This window comes from Trachinotus anak, unplaced genomic scaffold (genome assembly GCF_046630095.1).
Source record: "Trachinotus anak isolate AG129_WGS33_773 ecotype Australia unplaced genomic scaffold, CSIRO_AGI_Tana_v1 ptg000005l, whole genome shotgun sequence".
NCBI classification, from domain to species: Eukaryota; Metazoa; Chordata; class Actinopteri; order Carangiformes; family Carangidae; genus Trachinotus; species Trachinotus anak.
The window spans coordinates 4,707,193-4,730,120 of record NW_027273856.1 but is presented as its reverse complement, the minus strand read 5'-3'; the positions used below and the strand labels follow the sequence as shown (position 1 = coordinate 4,730,120).

The window sequence follows — 22,928 nt, the reverse complement described above, 5'->3', positions numbered from 1 at the left end:
CATCCACTCACTGGTTAGTAATGCCCCAGTGCTGCAGCCCGCGGTGGAATAAGCTCTTACAAGGCCGGTCTGGGAGGAGGAGATGGATTTAGATGGAGGCAGGGAGGAAGGATGGCAAAGGGTCAGCCCCAAACAAGCTTTGTACTTAGCTTCTTTGTGTCCACACTCCCAGTGCAGTCCTCAGATGCTGAAACTGCTGTTTGCACTGACAATGCCCATTTACAGTGTTAAACCATTTGTCGAAGAAAATATTGTGTAGCACGTCTCATCATTTACATTACATTTTAGATGTAAAAGTCTGCAGTGCACAGTGTGAACAGTGGCCACTGTAGCCACAGCAAAAGTTGCAAAGTCTCACTTTAATCGAGGGTAGCAGTTACCTTCTCCATCTGGGGTGCAACTTTTGATAATTTTCGCTATCAGTTAGTGTTTTGTCAATTATTGGAATAATTGTTTGATATATAAAACATCATAAAATCTGGCAAGGCAAGTTTATTTATACACCACCATTCAGACACAAGGTAATTCAAAGTGCTTTACAGAGGCTTTGAATACATTAAAAATAGAACATTAAGATGACATTGAAATAGCATTTTAAAAAATTTGAATAAATGAAATAACAATATTTGAACAGGTCATATCAAGGTTACATAAAAGGTAGGAGACACCATTTTAAGTGCTGCGGTGATAAAAGGCATGAAAAACAAGCGAGTGCACAAGATGAAAGAGATGTTACATATGTGACTTATTGTTCAGCTGCACCAAATAGTAACGTTTTACTTTAACGTTTGATTTAAATGAGCTGACAGTTTCAGCAGATCTCGTGTTCAGGAAGCTTGCTCCACAGGTGGGGATCATAGAAACTAAAAGCTGCCTCACCTTGTTCGGTTCTGATTCTGGGAACATTGAGTAAACCTGTCCCAGCTGACCTGGGGAGTCTGGATGGTTCATATAGTACAAGTAGTTCAGAGATGTATCTGGGCTTAAGACCATTTAGTGATTTATAGACAAGTAGTAACATTTTGAAATGTATCCTTTGACATACAGGAAGCCAGTGCAGTGGTTTAAGGAGTGGTGTGATGTGACAAACACATAGCAATAGTATGAAACAGAAAATCGGCAAATCCTCATGTTTGAAAAGGTGGAATCAGATTTTATTTGGCATTTTTGCTTGATAGTTGGCTTAAATCAAAGCCAAGTATCCGTTTAGTATCTGGTACAATTTTCATTATGGTATATTTAGGTATAGAGGTGAGGAGAGGGGAAGACCTCGGGGTTACATGTGGTGAAGATTGCTTTGGTGTTAAAGCAGCCAGATGGGTTGAAAGCCCACATGGACAGATGAACAGCAATAGTGATTTTGGATCTTGTTGCACAGATCACCAACAAGCCTTTGTTTAGGGCAGAAACAGCCCAGGGGTTGAATGACTGTTAAAACACATAAACACAGATCAGTTCCTTTGTGTTTTTTCATGGACAGAGGCAGGGAGAGACAATGTACCGCAGAGATTACCTCACAGATAAAATACTACATGAAACGGCAACTGAGCAGCTGAGCCTGTCGACATTCTGATACCTCAACATAACAACCTCCCACCATATTTTTCTTGTTTCCCTTTACCTCCTCCACCTTTCCCAGTTGTCAGACAACATGAAGACTCTTTGCTCTTCAAAGGTTAGCCCAATAAAGAGCACGCACAGCTCTGCTGACAAAACTGCAAATGTCAAAATGGTTAAAAAGAGGACTCTTCTGAACTTACCCCTTATCTTTACATGGAGAGACAAACGGCAGGCGCTGCTCTGACAGACCCAGGGTATCATGGGAGATGGAGTGAGAGTCGCTCAAGTAATCTATCACCTCTGGAGCAGAGGGAATCACGCCATAGAGGACAGGGAATAGAATGGCTCAGCACGCACTCACAAACAAACTCATATCCTGATGCTTGGGCTGAACAATTTGAAGAAAATATTAAATTGAGATTTTCCTGATAAATATCGTAAATCCAGTTGTGACTATACAATTTAAACTCCTGTTAATTAAACTGTAGGAAAAATTAAAGTCCTGCATTTGTGCTATACACACAGAATTAAAACAGAATTAAACAAGATTTGTTATTATAACGGGGGAAAAATTGTGTAATAATAATAATAATAATGAAGAAAACAGTGGGGTTTTTTTCAAAAATGATCGGCACACACCATCTTTGATGTTTATTATATTTATTTTGTTTAACTGAACTTTTTCAAATGGTGATTTTGATATAAAAATGATTCAGCCCCACCTATTGCACGCTCATATATTTCCATGTGTCCAGAGAAAGATATAGTAGACAAGCCTTTACCTGATGGTGTCAGGGGTCATCACCCTTGGAGAACAGACACACTCACCACTGCTGAAACACACTGGCGTAAATCAATGTGTAGAATAGTGGCTGTTTCTCATTAGACGTTCTGTGCAGTGTTTGCACTGGGGAGTCAACATGACATATGAAGTAACTATTGAATTTCTTTTCTTTATTTGGCCTCCTCATAAAAAGTTAATGCAATAGCTCCCAGTTTCCAATTATGTTCAATATTCTTGGTTGAGAGGAGCAGAATTCATCGTTGACAGGTTGTGAGGTTTCGTATTTTTATGAAAATCAATATGAAGTGTGTAGTAATCCGGATTCAGTCTGGAATTTAAAGCACACATTTGTCAGTGTAGTGTATGCATGAGTGCATGAACAGATAAACATGAACAGATAAACCTGTGTGTTTGTGTGTGTGTTTGTGTGTCTGGCTACATGGGGAGAAAATGGCTTTAACCTTCATGCCTACTCGATCATCACCACTCCGTAAATGTCACTCCCTCTGGCTCCTCGCCACTCTCTACATCTCTGTTTACCTATCTCTTTCTCTCGGCTTCACATAATCTCTTTATCTCATTCTGTTTCTCACTGTCAACTCTTTATCTTTATGTTTTTCCTCTCTTATTTCCCCCCATGTTCCTCCTTCACTGTGCTTCCTAACACCATCCTCTTCCCTCTCCTCCTCCTCTTTTCTCTCGCTCTCAACTCTTTCTCCCACCTTGTTTTCTCCTCTCTTTCACCTCTCTTTCCACTGATGTTAAAATACCCCCCAGCCACACGTTCCTCTTCTCCTCTCTTTTTCACAACACTCTACACATATAGACTTTTCCCTTTGTTTTTCCCCAGTATGGGCTTATTTAAAGCCCATACTGCTGCTCTCTCTCTTTCTCTCTGTCATACACACATTATTTTGAAAACCCTGTGTCAGCATCCCTCTCCAGCCTCCTTTCTTTTTTTCCCTTTTCCTTTTTTCTCTCTGTCAACTTGATTCCCACCCCACCCCCTCCCTCCCTCCCTTCTTTAGCTAGGTTGGATCGATATATCTCAGGCTCTCAGAATGAGGTACCAGGAGACTGAAAAGTGAGAGAGAATTGACAGAGACAGAAAAAAAGGCTTAAAAATAGGGAGCTGGGAAGAGAAATTAGAGAGGGTGAGAAAGAAAATAAGGGTGAGAAAGACAGCATAAGCACTAACATGAAGCATGCTGATCATGTGTTATTTTACAATGCCTGTTTGTCTTTGTTTGTCTTTGCATTGTAATTTACTGATAAATATTCCAATAATTCCTAATATCTCATATCAAAACACACCCACTGCATATTTGCACTACTTTGCCTCATTCTCCTTTTTATACCTGTAACCTAGCAACAGCCTATCAACGGACACAGATGTTGTAGGCCACACAGAGTCAGTCAGGTTGCCTTAGTAGAAAAATTAAGACTTTGACACATCAGCACGTGGTAAACGTCTAAATGAGCCTCATATTAATTCAAGTTGGAGTTTCATGAAAAAAGCCAGTTTACATCATTGAGTCCAGCAGCTGTCAGACATGTTAGAAAAGAAACAGCATATCCAGCGTGTACGTTAACCACAGCTGCTGTTACTATAGAGTCTCTACAAAGCTGCATTAGGGGCACAGACATCACAGCTGTAAGTGAAAACAAATCCGAAAAGTAAGTGAAGATTTACAGAGGACCGCAGCAGCAGGAAGTAACGGAACAACATTCAACGTGACACTTGACACTGAAAAGGAAAATTTGTCTTCTATGTTAGAGTCTGAATAAATGTTTTCATGTAGCTTTTCAGCGTCTTAGATATTTTAACAGCTACTGCTAAATGTCAATACTGAAACTGTGATATGGTAGATGTGACTGATTGGTACTTATTATTACTTATAGTTCATTTACATTAACAAATATTGGGCTTATACAGCTCAGCATCTTTGTTTATGCACAATGTCATTGTTTTTTTGTTTTTTGTTTTTATATTTGGTACTGCAGATGATTTATTTCTTGTTATTTATTTCAGCCGTTGATGCCTCAAAAAGTGGCATCTTGTGGTATACAGATATAACTACATCTAATAAATGTGAAGAACCTTCCACACATATTTAATTTAATCCTTTTTTATGTGCATATACTCCCCAGAGAGGAAAGTAGAATGAGATTAAAGCAGGCCAAAGCCAGCTCAACCACTGCACATCCACCGCTTATAGCCCAAAACAAGGATGGAAAGAAGGCAGAGCTGCGTACGCTCTTGTCTTATAAATAATTCCAACGCTTGAAATGATCAGATGGGCAGCATAATCCCAAAGCATTATCAAGCAGTTCTAAAATATGTAGATGCAGTTCTTTTCTATATTCACTCATTTGAACCTTCAAAAACTGCAGAAATGCTGTGGCAAACGTTCGGACAGATTTCTATTCCAGCAAGGCTGCACGAGACAAGCTTTACACTCGACAACTACCAAGGAACCGGCTGCCTGAAACTGACGTGAAAAAAACAGCCAATTCCTTTTTATTTATTTGTTTATTTTCTTTAAATTAAAGCTATATATTTCTTTTTCAACATAAGCATATTTTGCATAAATAGCACAGTATCCAGTGAGAGAAAGAGAGAGAGAGAGGATATTAACCATACAATGGTCAAGAGTTTAGTTTTTGATGTTTTACAAATTCACACTTTCAAAATTAACATTCATCTGCTGCATCTGAGTAAATTTACCAGTGACTTTAGTCGTTATAGCTTCCAGAATAAACTTGTTACAGCTTGTTTAAACATGGATGTATGTAGGTTAAAATTTCATTAAAACTGCAGCTTTTATTTTGTTAAATTGAACTTTTGTCAAATGTTGACTTTGATATGATAGAATAGAATAGATTAGAATATAATCTTTATTATGTCATTGTACATGTACAGAAAAATTTAAAAACAATCAATTATTCAAGCCCACCTATCACAGAGGACACATAGTTAAAAACATATTCCAACCAAGTGTCCAGAGCGAGATATAGTAGACAGGCATTTACCTTTGGAGACCAGTCACTCACCACTGCTGAATCAATGTGTAGAATAGTGGTTGTTTCTCATTAGAAGTTCTGTGCAGTGTTTACACTGGGGAGTCAACATGACATATGAAGTAACTATTGAATTTCTTTTCTTTATTTGGCCTCCTCATAAAAAAGTTAATGCAGCAGCTCCCAGTTTCCAATTATGTTCAATATTCTTGATTGAGAGGAGCAGAATTCATCGTTGACAGGTTGTGAGGTTTCATATTTTTATGAAAATCTATATGAAATGTGTAGTAATCCGGATTCAGTCTGGAATTTAAAGCACACATTTGTCAGTGTAGTGTATGCATGAGTGCATGAACAGATAAAGTGTGTGTGTGTGTGTGTGTGTGTGTGTTCGTGCGTGTGTTTGTGTCTGGTTACATGGGGAGAAAATGGCTTCAACCTTCATGCCTGTTTGAACTTTTTGATGGGCAGCATAATCCCAAAGCGCTACCAACTTTTTGATGTATGCAGCTTCACCTCAGTTGCGGTTCTTTTCTAAATTTTCTCTTCTGAAGCTTCAAAAAAATGCAGAAACGGCGTGGCAAACAGTCGGACAGATTCGAGCCAAAACTTTCATTTCCAGTAAGGAAGGCTACACAAGACGAGAACCCGCTGAAAGTGATAAATCAAAACTTCTAAGTTCATACAACCTTAGCTATTTTTGCTGCCATCATGCCTTTGTTGCTGGTCATTTTCCAGCTGCTGGCCTGAAACAGGCTTGGACAGCATCATGATAGTCTCATCTGTCCTTGTCTCTAACTTTGAAACCTCCCAAAAAACCTATTATTCACCTAATGCCGCTACAGGCAAGGTCACTGTGTAGTGAGTGAGATGGACAGGAGGGGAGGAGAAAAAGTCCCTGCAGTTATCATGAAAAAGTCTTGTGACTCAACAGGAACACAAAGTGAGTGAGTGTTGCTCTGAAAAGAACAGAAGGATGCACATACAGTACATGTTCAAGGCTTCCTGTGGCTTTAAGATAATACATTTAGCCGTTCTCCATCATTAAAGATAAAGGTAACAATGCCTCTTGTTTGCTTGCTTTAATTCCCCACAGTGCATATTCCGCCTCGGCATTATTGTCTGATAAATAGTCATGCAAATCACGTCAAAGTGAATTGAGACTTAATGATTCGAGAGCAGCAGAAAACTAATTGTGACAGGGTGACTAACGACGGCAGTATGAATCCATTAAGACCATTTCTGAAGGGAGAGTGTTAACCATCACCTGAAAGGACAGGCTCACAGAGGACCCTGCTTTAACTGCCATTCAGCTGAAAATGGACTTCAGGGCTGTTTGTAGCGTGGTCGCGGCTTACTCATCTCAGCTACTCATCTGTGACCTGCCCACACACTGCTCGCACACATGCAGGGTTTATAGCGGCTGAGAGAGCAGCAGTGTGTGATAATGAAGCAGAAGATTGGTGGTTTAGTGTGTCCGCCTGCCTGCTTGATTCATCTGCACGTCTAATACTGTATCACACTGGCTCAAATGCACGCACACACACACACACACACACCAGAACACACACCAGAACACACACCAGAACATCTATGGTACTTACAATGAGAGGAGCAGGTCACATCTCACTCATCCTCGTTACTCATCCACAACCGTGCACACACACCAGTGCACAAATCTTATAGTTATTCCCTGTAATATTTTAGCGCGAGGACAATGACAGTGTCCCCAACTCTTTCCCCTCTCTCTCTCTCTCTCTCTCTCTCTCTCTCTCTCTCTCTCTCTCTCTCTCTCTCTCTCTCTCACACACTCACACACACACACACACACACACACACACACACACACACACACACACACACACACACACACAGTCCTTCGTACGCCTCCAGAACAAGCGTCCATCATTCATGGTCGACGCTCACTCACAAGCTGTCAGACACAGTTCCATTTCCTCATAGATCATGCCAGACTGGCACACATTGCCTAAATGAGCTACTCAACACCTACTTACTCTTGTGCCTCTACATAAACATTTGTTACACATGAACACACACTCGCTCAGATCCATAAACACAAAGAAAATAAGGTTTTTTTTGTGTCCGCGTCCAATCACACAATAACACAAATAAAATACTGACATAGATATTGAAGAATAAGGAAATCTATCTACCTATCTATCTATCTCCACATCTGTCTACTATCCATATCTATATACATATATATGTAAAATCAGCATTTCCATCATTTCAGATCATTTTTTGAAAATAATTATTGATTAGTATAAGTGGAAGCTGTAAGAGCCATTTTTGCTCAAAAAAATAATAATAAAAATAAATAATCAATAAGCAAAGTAAGCAAAAATTACATGTCAAAATTATTAGTCAAGGAATACATCATATGTGAATGTTACAAGTGCTCAACCTACAACACAGCTTTCTTCCAGTTATCATATTGAATCATCACCAGCTCCACATACATTGCGACAAACTATAAAATATGGTGTAGCTATAGAATAGTGATTTAAATTAAGGATATAGATTCTGTTATTGACAAGTTAAAGGGAAGACCTGAATAGATGACTGGAGAAACATCGCAAGGCAGAAGCTTTTATCCAGGGGTCACTGAATGGTGTGATGATGTGACCGTGACTCAGGAGGTAGAGCACTAATCTCACTAAACTAAAGGTAGAGCGCTAATTAGAAGGTAGGTGGTTCAATCTCCAGCTCCTCCAGTCCACGTGTCGAAGTGTCCTTCGGCAAGATACTTAACTCCAAATTGCCTCTGATGGCTGTTCCATCAGTGTATGAGTGTGTGTGAATGGTAGAAGTGCTCTGTGTGTAGCTGTAACTGCTGTATGACTGTGTGTGTGAATGGGTGAATGTGGCTTCCAATGTAAAGCGCTTTGAGTGGTAAGTAAGACTTGAAAGGTGCTGTATGAGCAGTCCATTTACCTTTTCTTTACCATTTATCTGAACCCAGTTGAACATCAATGGTCAATTTCCAAGCAACATGTTACACACGACACCTTATCAGCTTTATGTTGGGTTTTTTCCCTTTTTTTGCCAATCATAAATGGAAAAAAGCAATAAGAGTCAATAAGAAACATATGCACAGGGCTCACACATGTCCCGGAAAACCTGTAGAACAGTTGACAAGTTTTCCGGTCATGGAAAATATTGTGTTATCCTGGAAAATGATTCCAACATTCAGCTGTTTTCTGGTAAAGTTATGTTCAGGATCATGTTGATGTTCAATTGGTGGGCGAGGTTATGGACGACAGTATTTTGAATAGGCTGCTATCTAAAGCAGCCAGCTAAATACTCGCTCACGGCACTTTTACTACTAGCATCTTTGGTAACGTCACTTCACACCCAATGCTGCATTGTTCAGGTGAAACAGACCATAATATGGCATGAAAGGTTTAACTGTTGTAGCCGGGGCTCACAGTAGGTGTGATTAAAATGAATTCACTTCCCGTTATTAGTAAACTGATTCAGCAGCAGTAAGTAATCTTAGAAAATTCAATTTTGAATGGTACCTTTAGCTGTGATGTTCAATCTAGATTTGTCAGTCGGGAAAAATGTGGGCTACTATTTGTGTTATTGTGTTCAGGGCAGACAATGTATTTATTGTAAAAAAAATAGTCAATAAAATAATAATAAAAGATTAATAATGATGGTAATAGTGATGCATTTTATTTAAAGTTCTTGCAATCAATTTGTCATAATTTCATAATTAATTAAGTATGTAAGGGGTGATTTTATAGATAAGTATAGCTAAGTATAACTTCCACAGATAGGAACATTGGTGCAGAGTGTTCGTGCTTCCTGTTTGCCATATGAGTTGGATCATCATGAAAATGTCCTGGAAAAGTCCTGGGAAACGATCACTAGAAAAGAGTGGGAACCCTGATACAGTATACAGCCCACAGCAAATGAGTAAAGGGAAAAAAAAATCCCATCATGCTCAGTCTGTCTTTCTGTGGATGTCAGCCCCAGCTGCACAGATGCAGTTCAATAGATACATTAACACAAAATGCCACATGTATCGATTCTCTCTTTCATCTTTCTGTTGTCTCCTTATTTGATTATTTTTCCTGCACCTTCTATATGAGCACATGCGCATCGCCACACCATATAACTTGTATGTCTGTGTTTGCACGTTCGTGTGTGTGTGTGTGTGTGTGTGTGTGTGTGTGTATGTGTGTGTGTGTGGCTGTCGGGAGAAGCTAAGTGAAGTCTTACATAACCAGCTTCAAAGTGAGCTGCAGTCAGCCGGCCTGCCTCCTCACTGCAATAGAGACACAGCAAAACGCGACGAGAGAAAGAAGGAAAAGTTTCACAGAGAAGAGGATGAAAGAAAGACCGTGTTTAGAGGGTAGAGGGCGTAAACAAGTGGGGGTGAAAATATTGTTCAGCAGCTATGTTATACATGGCAAATGTAGCACAGGTGATTGGTTATAACATCAGAAAAAGTGCATATTTTAGTTCTGAAAACTAAATGTAATGTGTTTCCCTTTGCAGCCTTGTTTTAAAGTCATCAATCATATGCCCATTTCTACTGTCATCTGGGTTCATTGTAATTGTATGTGCTGTTTTTGCGACCTACAGTTAGGTGTGTGTGTGTGTGTGTGTGGAGGGGGTTGATGGGAATTGGGGTATGGTTCTGCATCAAACTGCACATGCTCCCGTCGCCTCAGCTCCTTTGATTGGGAAAAGAGTCTTAAAATATCAAGAAAACCAGCTGTTTTTTTTTCTTTTTTCACTCAGCTTGATTCAAACTGCTAAGGCTCCTCGCCCACTCGTTGTAAAAAGATGTCAATCAAGCTCAGTTTTTACACTTTTTCTCAGCGTGTTGCAGGCCCAGTAATGGTTGCTTGATTTTAGCTTTACCCATTTTGTCATTTCCCCCCCAAAAAAGAGCTGCTGTTGCAGCTTTGACAGGCAGGTTACTACTGAAACTTTTTCATTGCTTGACAAACTTTTTTGTAAATAGATGTGGCATGTACCAATCATTGTCTGTCTTTGACTGTTTTGTGCTGTGTGGAATCAATATTTTACAAACCTTATGTAATAATCAGTTAGTTAATGAGTTGCTGCAGATGATGCAGTTTTTACTTCTAAGGGTTAATAGAGAAAATACAGTAAATATATATTGTTTCTACTTTCATTTACCTGGTTGACAAAAACCTCTCAGCTTAAGATCCACTTACTACCTTCTTCATGGCTTCCAACTACATCTTATGGTTTTCCTCAGCCAATGGAGGTCATCATCACTGACCAAAACTGTGAACAAGCTCCAGGAAAAGCTAGTAAGTGGACCTTGACCTAAGATTTTATTTTATTTTCCTTTTTTTTTTTCCTTTATTTTTTTCTAAAACCACTGACTTAGTAACCTCCACTCTCAGGTTGTAAATACCAACAAAAATCTATAAAGTTCAGTTTTTAAGTTTTTAATATGACAGAAAATGTTATGACCTCCAGCCTTTACATTGTAGAAAAAAAAAGAAAAAAAAAAAAAAAAAAAAAAAAAAATATATATATATATATATATATATATATATATATATATATATATATATAAAACTATTCAGGTTGTACAAACTAGGAAACAGACAAACCTCAGCTTTTAGGTAAAAAAAAAAGTGACACCAGCTTCAGCTGTCTTTAGCTGTATATTACAACATGTTAGCATGCTAACATGCTAAACTAAGATGGTGAACGTGGTAAATGTTATACCTGCAACACATCGCCATGTTAGTATGTCTCTGTGAGCATATTAGCATGTTGACGTTAGCATTTAGCTTAAAGCCCCTTTGTGTGTCAGTACAGCCTCACATGGTCTTTATCCAGGCTTTGTGACCCATCCACACCTGTGATGCCAGACCTGGTCTCTGGTGTCAAAGTTCTGTGCTAAATGCTCACCCTTTCCCCCAACCACCTCCCTATGACGTCTCTGTGTTACCCTCTTTAATACGTGCTGGATTTGGAAAACTTTGCCAGTGTCCACAAATTATATATTTGATTTTAAGCTGAATAACTACAATGTTCTGCTCCTTCCTGAAAAAAACAAACAATTAACTCAAGGTCTGCACTCAAGCTTTTTCCAGAGCTTTTAGCCGGGGTTGAGTTCCTCACATGTGTAGGCCTGAAGTCTCTCCTTTTTGTATTTTGTGTGTTCTCTGAGTTTAAGTACTTCTATTCTGAAATGTCTATATTGGAGGTCATTTAGAGGTAGCCCGTACATGTGCCTGGTCCTCATTAGATAATAGAAAAAATATCCAGACATCTTAGATAAGATGAATCATTCTACCTGCAGCACATACACTCTAAGATCAGACTCTTCTTTTTAACCATTAAGTCTTATTTTATATGAGCTATTTTTTTTCCCACAAATTCAACAGAAAAAAATCCAGTTTCTTTGCCAAAGTAGATTTATCAGATGAAAGTGAAAGCAATGAAAGGTTAAGAGCATGTTTGTAGTACTACTTACTCTCTGAAAGCTGAGGTGAAGAGTACTTCCTACCAGCGGTCACCCTCTGAAAGATGAGGTGAACAGTTTACATGCGTGGTTTATGTTACAACCAAATCACTGACTTGTCGCTTTTGAGGAAAATATGCACATGAATAAAGGGCAAGAGTGAAAGTGACAGGCGTGAGGGTGAAGAATCAGAACCAACATCAAAGCTGATCCTGTGGCGTTTTCTTTAAACGCCTCACTTCCTGATTATGAGTCAGAAGAAACATACAAACACTTCTGAAGGCTGGTGACAAAGAAAACACTCTCACGGGCAGGTTGCTTGAAGATGACTCCAAGACTTCATCAAAAAACAAACACAAAAAAAAAAAACAATTATAAGGGACGGAAGGAGGAGGTTATATTTCTGTTTCTTCTTTGGGCATTTTCCCTGCTCTCTCTCTCTCTCTCTCTCTCTGTCTCTCTCTCCCCCTATCCCTGTGTGTCTTCTTTGCTTTCTCTCCACCACTCTTTTAATTTACAAAAAACAGCCACTGGGCAGATGGGGATCAAATTACATTCACCTTTTACCTGCGCTCCTCTGTGCAATTAGCGTCACGCTTACTTGTCATTTCAAATTGACACACTGCTGTTGTACTATGTAATTATTTACCCGCCTGGGGAATAACTCTCTGGTTTAACCACTAAATAATGACAGACACACACACACACACACACACACACATACACACTCCAAAACACAAAAGCACCTGTGCTCTATTTTATCTGAAACATGTTTAACATGCCTTTTACCATTACAGGGTCATTGTCTATCTGCTCACCGCTGCTGTCTAATTAAAGGTGTCTTTGTGTTCAGTGTCTCTCTAAAAAGGTTTTAAATGTCTAATGTTGTGCAACAGCCTTTTCAAATTTTCTCTGTGTCTGCTTTCACTGCTGAAAAGATTTTGGGGTTTGAGCATCAGGACCCAAACCCGCCATTCTCTCTATAGGTGTCCTCTTCTTTGCCTGTTCTTTTTTTAAAGAAAAACAAAAAAAGAAATCTGTCTTTTTTCTGGTCATGTTGTGCGAGGAAAGGGCTGGGTCCTGTTCTTCAAACCACAGAGGCCTTATTACTCCACATTCCCCTTTTCCACCCCCTTAACCTGCCCCCAACCCCCTTAACCCACCCCCCCCACCCACTCACTTTGGTCCTACAAAATTTAGACTCAGGCACCTAAAAGGGTTTAAAGGAGAAAGAGAGAGAGAGAGAGAGAGAGAGAGGAAGAGGGACCATAAACAATGGCAGCCATTTTCTTCTGCAGGGGGAGAGAAGGAAATCACATCCAAACAACGGTTTTCTTTGATCTTGTGTCTTTTCTTGTGATAAATCTGTGTCTGTGATGCCTTTTGTTTTTGTTTTTGTACTCTTTTTAAAGGGAAAAAAAAAAATCAAAAAACAAAACAATACGCAAACATGAACTCTTGCTGATTTGTCCTTTTTGCTCTTGCTTCTTTTCTTTTTTTGATATTCTTTTTTTTTTTGTTTTTGCCAGTAATCTTTTTTGAATTTTCTCTTTTCTCTTTTTCCCCCCTTTTTTTCTTAACCCTAGGTCCGCTCACAAAAAAACATGATGAATCTTCAATGAACAAGCCTCGAGACGAAGGTATTTTTGTTGCATGTTTTTCCTTTTTTCTTGTTTTGAAGTCTTTTTGGGGGATGTGTACACATGCAGTAGAGTGGAAAACACACACACAAGTCAAACATCTCTTAGGTGGGACTTTGGATATGAGATGCATACCGATGTGTTGGTGTAAGTGTACAGTATGTGCTGACCGTTGCATTTGAAAAGCTGCCTTTCCTATGCAAATTACTGGGCTTATGTAACTTCTGATGATCCTAACGCCTGGCTGATGGAACACAGATACCCTTCATTGCAAAGCCATCCACAGGCTGTTGTGTGTGTTTTCCAGAGGTCCTCATCTTGCTCTCAAACAACAGAGAGCCTTGGACATCATCATCACCACTGTGCCCTTGAAAATACATTGGCCCACTAACAGTATTGTCCCCGCAACCAAATTGTTGTCTGGATTTTGAGCAACAAAGCACCTATTGAGAGGAGCTTACACAATGAGGTGCGTTATTATTGCGCCTCAATCCCCAGCTCAAGGATGAAATTGCTATTGAGTAAGGACCGACACAAATATTAAGATAGCCCTATTCCAAGTCAATGATGATAACATCAAATCAAGTAAGGCCCCAAAAAAAAAAAAAAAAAAATTAGGGACATCCAAGGACACTCATGCTCTGCTCTGGAAGATTTGGGTCTAATCGTCTGCTAGAATAAGGACACAGAGCGCACAGCCGTCTGTTAATTTATCCCCTTCCTGCAGCACATACACTATGGAGGTGATTTTATCTGCACTTTCATCAACCTTCCCTCGTCCTTGTTCTTTTGGACTTGTTTCTTGGAGAAAAAGATGACTGATGATATTTTGATACATATTTCTCTTTATGCTATTTTGAGGGTTGTGCGGGTGAATCTTTTTCTTGCTCCGTGATGCTCTTTGATTTGGGGTATTTTTTGAAGTTGGGAGTTGGAGGAAGTTTGACACAAGAGGATTTTCTTGGTGATCAAACGCGCTGGCACAGACACAACTTTTTGAGCTGCCGCAGTCAGCAAGCAGTCGAAGCAAGTCAATCCCAGTCAAGACGCCCCCCATCCCCCCACCACCACCACCCTTCCTCTAAATATGTCTTTCATCCCTCATCGTGACGTGCAATTAACCTCATTTGATTGGGAACCGGCTAATCCCATTACACTAACTCGAGCTACAAAAGCTCAAACTTGAATTCATCTCAGGTACAGAGGCAAAACTGGAGTCCCTGAACACAACCAAAAGGATACAGCTTTTGATACTAAAAATAATTCTTGAGCGTAGAGATAGACTTCAGGTCCTTGCAGGGGAAGACAAATAAACACATGTACTGTATAACAATGCAGATGCAGATAATCTCCCTCGCACACGACTACAGATACACAAAAGAATGCGTGTGAAGAATACAACCTGTTCTCAAAGGAAATTAGCTCCAGTACAGTACCATTAGTTGCACTGGTAATCAGGGTGGGAGCCAAGATTTTAAAGTCCCCCAGTACAAGAGAAAAAACAAAAGTTATCAGCCTGTGAAATGATATGATGGTCTAACTTTGATTTTTTTTGAAGTCCTCTCTGCCCTCATGGGACATAATTCTACTGGAAAAATACAGACTCCTTCCATTATACTTCAAAAACATTCACATTTAGTTCCCCTATACAATATACTGTACATTCAATACTGTAGGGGGCTCTTTTCACATTCATCCACTGAAGAGGGAAAGTTTCTCTGTGTTAAATGTTTATGTCTACAAGCAGGATTTTGTGACATCACAGCTAGTTTGGAAGCCAGTCGTGGTCCAGTTACACAAATGTGATGTGGACACTTGAAACCTTCAGGACTCATACACCAAAACTGACTGAACTTTTCAGTATAGTCGGACACATCTTGGGTCTGGTAAGCTTTTAAAATCGATGATATTTGCATATTCAGATTTTTTCTTTTGGGCCATTTTATGCCTTTATTAGACAGGACAGTGTAGAGAGACAGGAAATGAGGGGACATAGAGAGGGGGAATGACATCCTGGCTGGACAGGAGTCAAACCAGGGACTTGCCTGCTCAGATGCAATATGCCCCCAGACCACTTCACCATCAAGTCGCCCCCAGAGTCTAAATTTTAACATTAAGGGAGAGATAGTAGAATTTATTTCAACATTATTTAATCGAACCTTTTTTGTGGAAAAAATTGGATTAATTGATTATCCATCTGTATTAATCCTATGTATTAAATAATAAAACATTTCTGGAGGGTTGCTTTAAATATATTTAGCATCAATAATGATCAGAATCAGTCCTCCAAACCTGCTATGTGTAAATGTAGAATGTAAACTGCTCCTCAGTTGTTAAAATACCATAAACTTCCAGAAACTGTACCACGGACATGACCTTAGTGTCCTCATTGGTGGCTAGTATTGTGTGGTAAAAAAAACAGATAATGAAACCCAACAACAGTGTGTTTCAACAAATAGACAACAGGATACTTGTAACTTGAAGCATCATAAATTGGAGAGAAACAATCCCTCATTTGATGCACTGTTAGTCCAGAGGCAATGCAAAGCAAAAGTGGGGCTGCTACAATGGCTGCACTGTGCAAAACCACATTAATGCATACGTCCCTTTGGTTGCATCCTGCCTGCTGGAAATGACTCATACATGTACTCGGTACTCAGTACATGCACTCTGATTCCAAGCTGCTGCTGAGTCTGACCTGTGCTTTGTTCCACCCTAAGGCGATGCACGGTTGCCTGTCAAAGACCTGCAGTGTTTGAGAAGTTGCACAAATAAAGATTTCAGTGTAAAGAACTCGATTCGGAGTGCAGAGACTGTAAAACATCTTCCATTAAGCTGACACCAGCCCGCCTCAGTTGGCTCCTTAATTATTATTTTTTCCTCCCAACAAAACAACATCCTTAAGGTGGTGAATGAGAGAACTTAAAAACTGCATGGCAAGCTTTTATCTGATAAGAGCCACAGTGAGCACAGTCAGTTCATCCGGTCTGTCCACCATTTTGTCCTCATTCTTTCAGCTGCGTATCAACAGCCTTTTCAAACTGGCATGCTTTTAAGCTGTATACTCCAGGCCTTGCAGAAACCTATTCATAAGCTATTCTATTCAAGTAAATAAAAGTACATACTGTACACTCAAGAAGAGCAGCAAGGACTTAAGGTAGAGTCCTGCGCCCAGCTAAATTGATTCATGCAGCGGTGGCGGCAGCGGCTCCTACATCAGGTGTGAAAGAGCAAAGGCTGCAGTGCTGCTCAGTGTTGATGTTCAAAAAGATTGATAGAGCTCACAGCACAGCTCTGTGCATAGGAGTGTGTGTACACGTGTGCGTGTGTGCGTGTGTGTGTGTGTGCGCGCACAGGGGGATTATAAACCAGAGCCGAGACTGAGCTAAATCAAGACAGAGACAGCGAGAGTGTGTTACCGTGCAGTCCTGTGTGTCAGCTCTGATCAGAGACAAACCAGAACCACCTGAGCCCCAAACCTGGAACATATTTCTGCCAGGAACAATGTCACCTCACTCTGACACACACACATACAACCACGCAGGGCCACACAATACAAACACCTAAACAGGAAACGCTCCATCAAAACCAAACTGACAGATGCAGATTAAGTAGAGGTGATGGCATTAGCATTTAAACACTGTAGTGCAGGGATAACTCCCTTCACCAAAATCACATACATGTTTTCTGATTGAAATCCACTGATGGGCATGAAGGACGAAAACAATGCAATGCCTGTGTCAATAACTGTAATGACGGCACTGTTAGAGCAATTTTTATATCACAGCTGTATGACTAAAGCCATAATATTATGACATACAGTGCGACGCTTCAACTCTCAACCACTTCATCATTTTTATCTGAAAAGAAAAAGGAAAAGGGAGGGTTGAAGAGCTACAGGGGGCTAGTGAGGAATGAATGATGATACGAAAAGAGGAGAAGAAAAAGAAATATACCCTGTTGTATTTAACTGCTACTTGTAATATTGTTATTTCTTCCTGTATCCCGTACCTGAGTGAAATGTGAACCATCCTTTCAAGGGAAAATGTCGATGTTTCACAAACTAACCATGCAGATTATGTGATGGATCGAAAGAGGCTTCAGGTTTTTCCAATAACGTAGTCAATTTTCTTCCTCACGAGCAATGATAAGAATATGAACCGTCCAGCTGGGTATTTAATTACTGTATAATATTGGGTATCATTAATCAACCAAGAGGTTTTTAGATTTTACCTTTGATGACGCTGTTACACTCTGAGGAATTATACGATCACTCAATTTTATATTTTTATTTTACAGTGCATAAAGCTTTCTGCTAACACATGAAATGAAACAGCCAGGTGTAAAGTTTATAGATGAAATGGAGCCTTCTTCTTCTTCGTTGGATGAGCACTCTAAATACATTACTGACATCTAATGCAGGCCAGTGGTATTATTACATGCCGCTCCTAATTCATTAATTACACAGGAATGTCATATTTTATGATGAATTTCACTTCATTGTAATTTCTTAAGCCTAATGAAATCACATTTATTAAAAAAGTGAATTTTTAGGGGGATAATTAGCTATATTATGAATTAATATAGACTGCATTGTCTAGTAAAGTGCACTTAGATAAAGAGATTTGTTTAATTAGAGCACTGCTCAATCTGAGCAAGGCTACAGTGAACTGAAAACTTTATTCTGAAATGTTGTGCTAAGCTATGATCAGTAGGATTTAGTCTATACCTGGTACACAGATAACCAAGGTCAGCAAATTACTGTATTAAAATGAATAAATAAATAGATAAATAGGTATGTTTCATTATCCAAATTTGAATAACAAGGTTGCACTAAATTAAGACTTAAGAACTTAATAACACAATCAAATTCAATGATAGGTCACTTTAATAGGATGGGTGAATGTAGATAACAATAGAATATTAATATTAATGTTCTTTGATGTAGTTAAAGCTGCGTTAATTATTACCCTGTAAAGTTTTTATGCCAGTTTTCCCATCCAGTAGACATGGAGCAACATTAGCATTCATTTTAAAATCAATGTCAAATATTGTCCGGATCTGGTTCTTTAGCCGCGCAATGAAATACGCTTCACTGTTTACACCTGTGGTGCTGGAGTGGTAGTGCACAGTGGCTTTATCAGGGCCCTTTAGCTGGAAATAGCTCCATTCTCACACTGGAAACAAGATCGATGACAGTGGAGTTGTGGGCTGGAAAACCTAAACTATCATCTAGAAGGATAATTATCGTCTGTGGGTTTGTTACTATGAGTGACCTCTTTCACATTACACGTAATTAAGTGAAAGGATCAATGAACAATATAAAAATATTGATTAGTGCAGATTTAAAGGTCTATATTTTATATTTTAATTATTGTCAGCAGAAAAACAAATAAACAGAATAGAGTTTTTATGTTTTAAATAAATTACCTACTTACAAATAAGAATATGCATCAAATGTACGTGATCCAAAAGAAAAAAGACAGACAGCTTTAATTGCAGCTATGGCGAGTCTTTTAAACTTCCATTAATGCTGCAGATAAGATAAGATGCCTACTGTGTATACAACTAATTCTTAGCATAATTTTATCAGTTTTTCTTAATATTGTATATTTGTGTTACTTCTGTTTACGGTGAAACTTTTCTTCTTCAGAAATAAACTGCTTCCAAAAGAAATCACTATGTTGCTAGTTGCGTGTTTTGTACTTGATTGTTTACATTAGTACATAATAATTCATTTTGATCTAAACAGAGGACAGTGTAGAATATTAGTCCATTAATTAGTCCAGTCCAGGACAGTAATGTCTATCCAATGGAATAAAGTATTAATCCACTAAGAATGTGTCTGCAGCACTGACAACAAAAGAAGTCCACAGCATTAATGTTACACAACTCTGCAGCTGTGTAGTGTAGAAGACAAAGCCAATACAATACGATACATTAAAAAAAGATATGTTACATTACCGTACGTTATGATACCGTACGTTATGATACGATACAATACGATATGATGATACAATAAGACGTGATATGATTAGGAAATTATTTACAATATGTTGTGTTAGGATACGTTATGATCAGATACAATATGAAACGATACTATATGATACGATTAGGAAATTCTTTATCTCAACTAGGGTATTGTAAACAACATATGCTTTAATTCTTAAACAGAATATTTAACTGCACAGCATGCCGGGTCTGAAATGAATACTGTCCAAGCCCCTAAAGCTTGTAAAAATGTATCTATAAAATTTACTGTCCCTGCTGCTGTTATGCCCAAAGCAAAACAATGGCTCTGTATCAAACTGGCTTTTGATTAACTGCCTGTGACACTGGCTCTACAGAAAGTGGTTCTCCACTGGCTGGATGAGTGAGCATGGTTTACTGAATCAGCTTTTAATTAATGCCGTTTAATTGAATATGTCGGATAATAGCAGAAAATGACTTGGATGCCATACAGTATTCGCAAGGAAAATGTATACGTCTGGCTGGCACAGATTAGTTTTAGTCTGCGAGTTAATTTCGCATGATTACTGAGCATTCAGTATCAGCGGAGACAGAGGGGAAAGAGGAAGGAGACAAGAAAAAAATGGACTGAAAAGACGTAGAGGGCGTCGGTTAGATTTATAGCAGCACCAGAGAAAGTCGCGTCGTAATGCCTTGTGTTTGTTGATGGCAAACTAGATGAAAGACGGAGAGCCAGAGTGGCTTTATTACAGAGACACACTTGAGTAAGAAACAAAAGGAGACATTTACAATGCTCTCTCCTGGATGGCAAGATGGTGGATGGTGTGGAGGAATAATAAGAGTTTGTCGTCGTCTGTGTGAGACAGATACAGGCTTTTGTTTCCACTCTGTTTTCTTTTTTTGTCTGCATCAACGTATTTTTCTCAATTTCCTCTTCTTTTTTTTGCCTGTTACTCTCTCCCCTCCACCTCCACCTCCTCCTCCTCATCTTCCTCCTCTCTCTGTCTCTCTGTGTTATGTGGTGTTTCCACTGTGGTTATAACTCTGCTAACAGACGCTGGCCTGTGGGCAATGCAGCATCTCCTCACATCGGCTTCTCTGCTCGTGCTCTCAGATGTACACACTTTGCTCTAAAACACCCACCCAAGCCTCTGTTACAGCACTCACTCACAATCCCTCGTTTTGGAAAACAGCGCCATGCCAGGACGGAGACTTGGCACATTTTATCTTTTCATATAATTAAGAGACTCCGGGGAGATGCTCTCTCGCTAAATCTTTCCATTTCCTGTAGGCTTTTCACCATGGACACAGTGTAATATTCAATGTAATGCACAATACACATTCTAAAAGCCAAATCTCTGTTTTGTGAATTGTGAAATACAAAAGGACAAGGAAACTGTGAGGAGCAATCAGCAGTGGAAAATGTGCAGGCTGGCCCTATTCAATTTTTTTTTTCTTTTTTTTTTTTTGTCACAATTTTTACATCCTTATGTGCTGAGTACAAATTACTTTATAAGAGGATTTTGAATGGAATGAGGTGGCACATGGACAAGATTGGGTAGTATATTGAAAAATGATGAAAGGAGAATGGAAAGAAAAAAAAACAGTGAGGAGCAGGACTGATGTGAAAATGTCAAATAAAACAACAGAAAAACCACACATGCGTGAGAAAGAAGTGCAAAAAGAAAAAAAAGGCCCAGCACAGAACAGAATAGATTCTCCTGCAGTAAAGGATCAACAGTACTGTCAAATCAACTTTATTTTAACATTACTACACAGGCTCAATCTCATGTTGCTCTCTATCTCTCCGTCTCTCGGCGGACCTGTCGGTTATTTGCTGCTGAAGCTCCCTGCCTCCCCGTTACCTCGACGCTCGGCCCACGTCGTGTCAAGGTTGTGTCAATATCGTGTCGAATACACCTACTCCACTGCACGCTGACAGATAATATTTTATTGAGCTTGGAGCCCTCTGACAAGACAAAGAAAGTGAAGAGGAGGGAAAGGAGGGAGGCTGAGGAAGAGACGGGGATGAAAAGGATTGGAAGGTAGTGGAGAGATAGAGCGGGACAGCCAGTGAGAAAGAAAGAAATGGGGGAGGGGGGGGGGGGGCTAGTTGGCGCTGTGTTGCCTGTCAGCTAGCTTAGAGCTTGGGAAAAAGCTCAACACAGTATTTTTTTTTTTTTTTTTTTTTTGCTGTTGTGATGCACTTGGCTGGGTTTATTGCCATGTGTAATGGCTATAAGGGACCGAGGGAAGCAACACCGAAGGCTGGCTCAGCTCCTCTTTCACTCCTCAGTGAGGACCTCAGTGAATACCCCAATGCCGGCTTTGAGCTAGCCAAGAGCTATTGTGGGTCTATTTAATCCAAATCAATAAACTTTAAAGTGCTCACTGAAACAAGTGGAAGTTTGGAATTGTCAAAATGCATTGCAGAGAAGACCTCCCAGCGAGCACGAGTGAGATCAGTGGTATTAGAGGAGCGTTGCAGAATTATGCTGCAGATTAGCGGTCGGATGCCACATGGTTTAACAGCTGAAGTGTACATTGAAGCATAAGATAGAAGCGAGGGAGCGTTTAAGTCCGTAGCTCTCACTGAAGTGTGCTCATTGTGAAACGGGAACAGCACCAAAATGTGCTGTGTAGTTGTTTGTGCTTCGGCGCTGCAGCAAGAAAAGATGCTGCACCACCAACAGATGATGATTCATGACAGCTGACCTGCTCAAAGCTACAGGAGCAGTTCCCCTACTTTTTATGCTGGCATTCCTTTTCCCATAAAGTTGTTTTGGAAATGCTGTATTGCAAACATTGTTGAGAACATTATCTCTATTGTGATAGATGGATGGAGAAGTGTTTGTATTGTGTGTGATGGAGGAGCTCCAGTGGTTTCACAGTTTACCCACCACAGTGGAGGGCTGGAAATTATGATCTGAGATGTGACTAAAGAGATAAGCAAAAACAATATCTGGCATTTATACGAAGGTTTTATTCTAATTCTGTCTGTTCCAAAGTATCATTTCAAAAATAAAAACATTAACATTAAACATTAACACTAAACAGATATTTGCAAGTCTATTTCCTGGAAATTAAGTTTTTATGCTACTCATTTGCAATAGCAAATATGCTTAGAGAGAAATCTAATGCGGCTGGAGGAAGCATTTTTAATAAAAGTGTCTGCAAAGTGTCGTACTGACTGAATCAGTAAAATCTTCACTGTGTTTTCCTATAATATCCTCTTAACTATAATATTAGCTCATAGCAAATGAAGTTTGTTTTTTAATTAATATTTAAAAAAAAGTAACACAAAAACAGCAGAAGTCTCAAAAATATTTCTCAGCTTCATGAACATTAATTAAACCAACATTAATTGACTGAAAACAGGCAGTGTGGCCTATTTTTATCATGTATATAAATAGTTTATAGAAAATATCTTGGCAGGTATATTAACACGATGCAAAACTGACCATAGATG

General features: G+C 39.3%; 1 protein-coding gene across 3 annotated transcripts in view; it reads left to right on the top strand.

The window, feature by feature from the left end:
• nlgn2a (neuroligin 2a) overlaps positions 1-22,928 on the top strand; it is a 182,190-nt gene that overhangs the window by 81,421 nt on the left and 77,841 nt on the right. For 2 of the 3 annotated variants that reach the window (XM_071477910.1, XM_071477909.1), the window contains one exon: positions 13,436-13,489. The exons of the other annotated variant lie outside the window; for it this stretch is intronic. In XM_071477910.1, the coding sequence (XP_071334011.1) occupies positions 13,436-13,489 (54 nt within the window). The remainder of the gene's footprint in view (positions 1-13,435; positions 13,490-22,928) is intronic. 3 annotated transcript variants of the gene reach the window in all.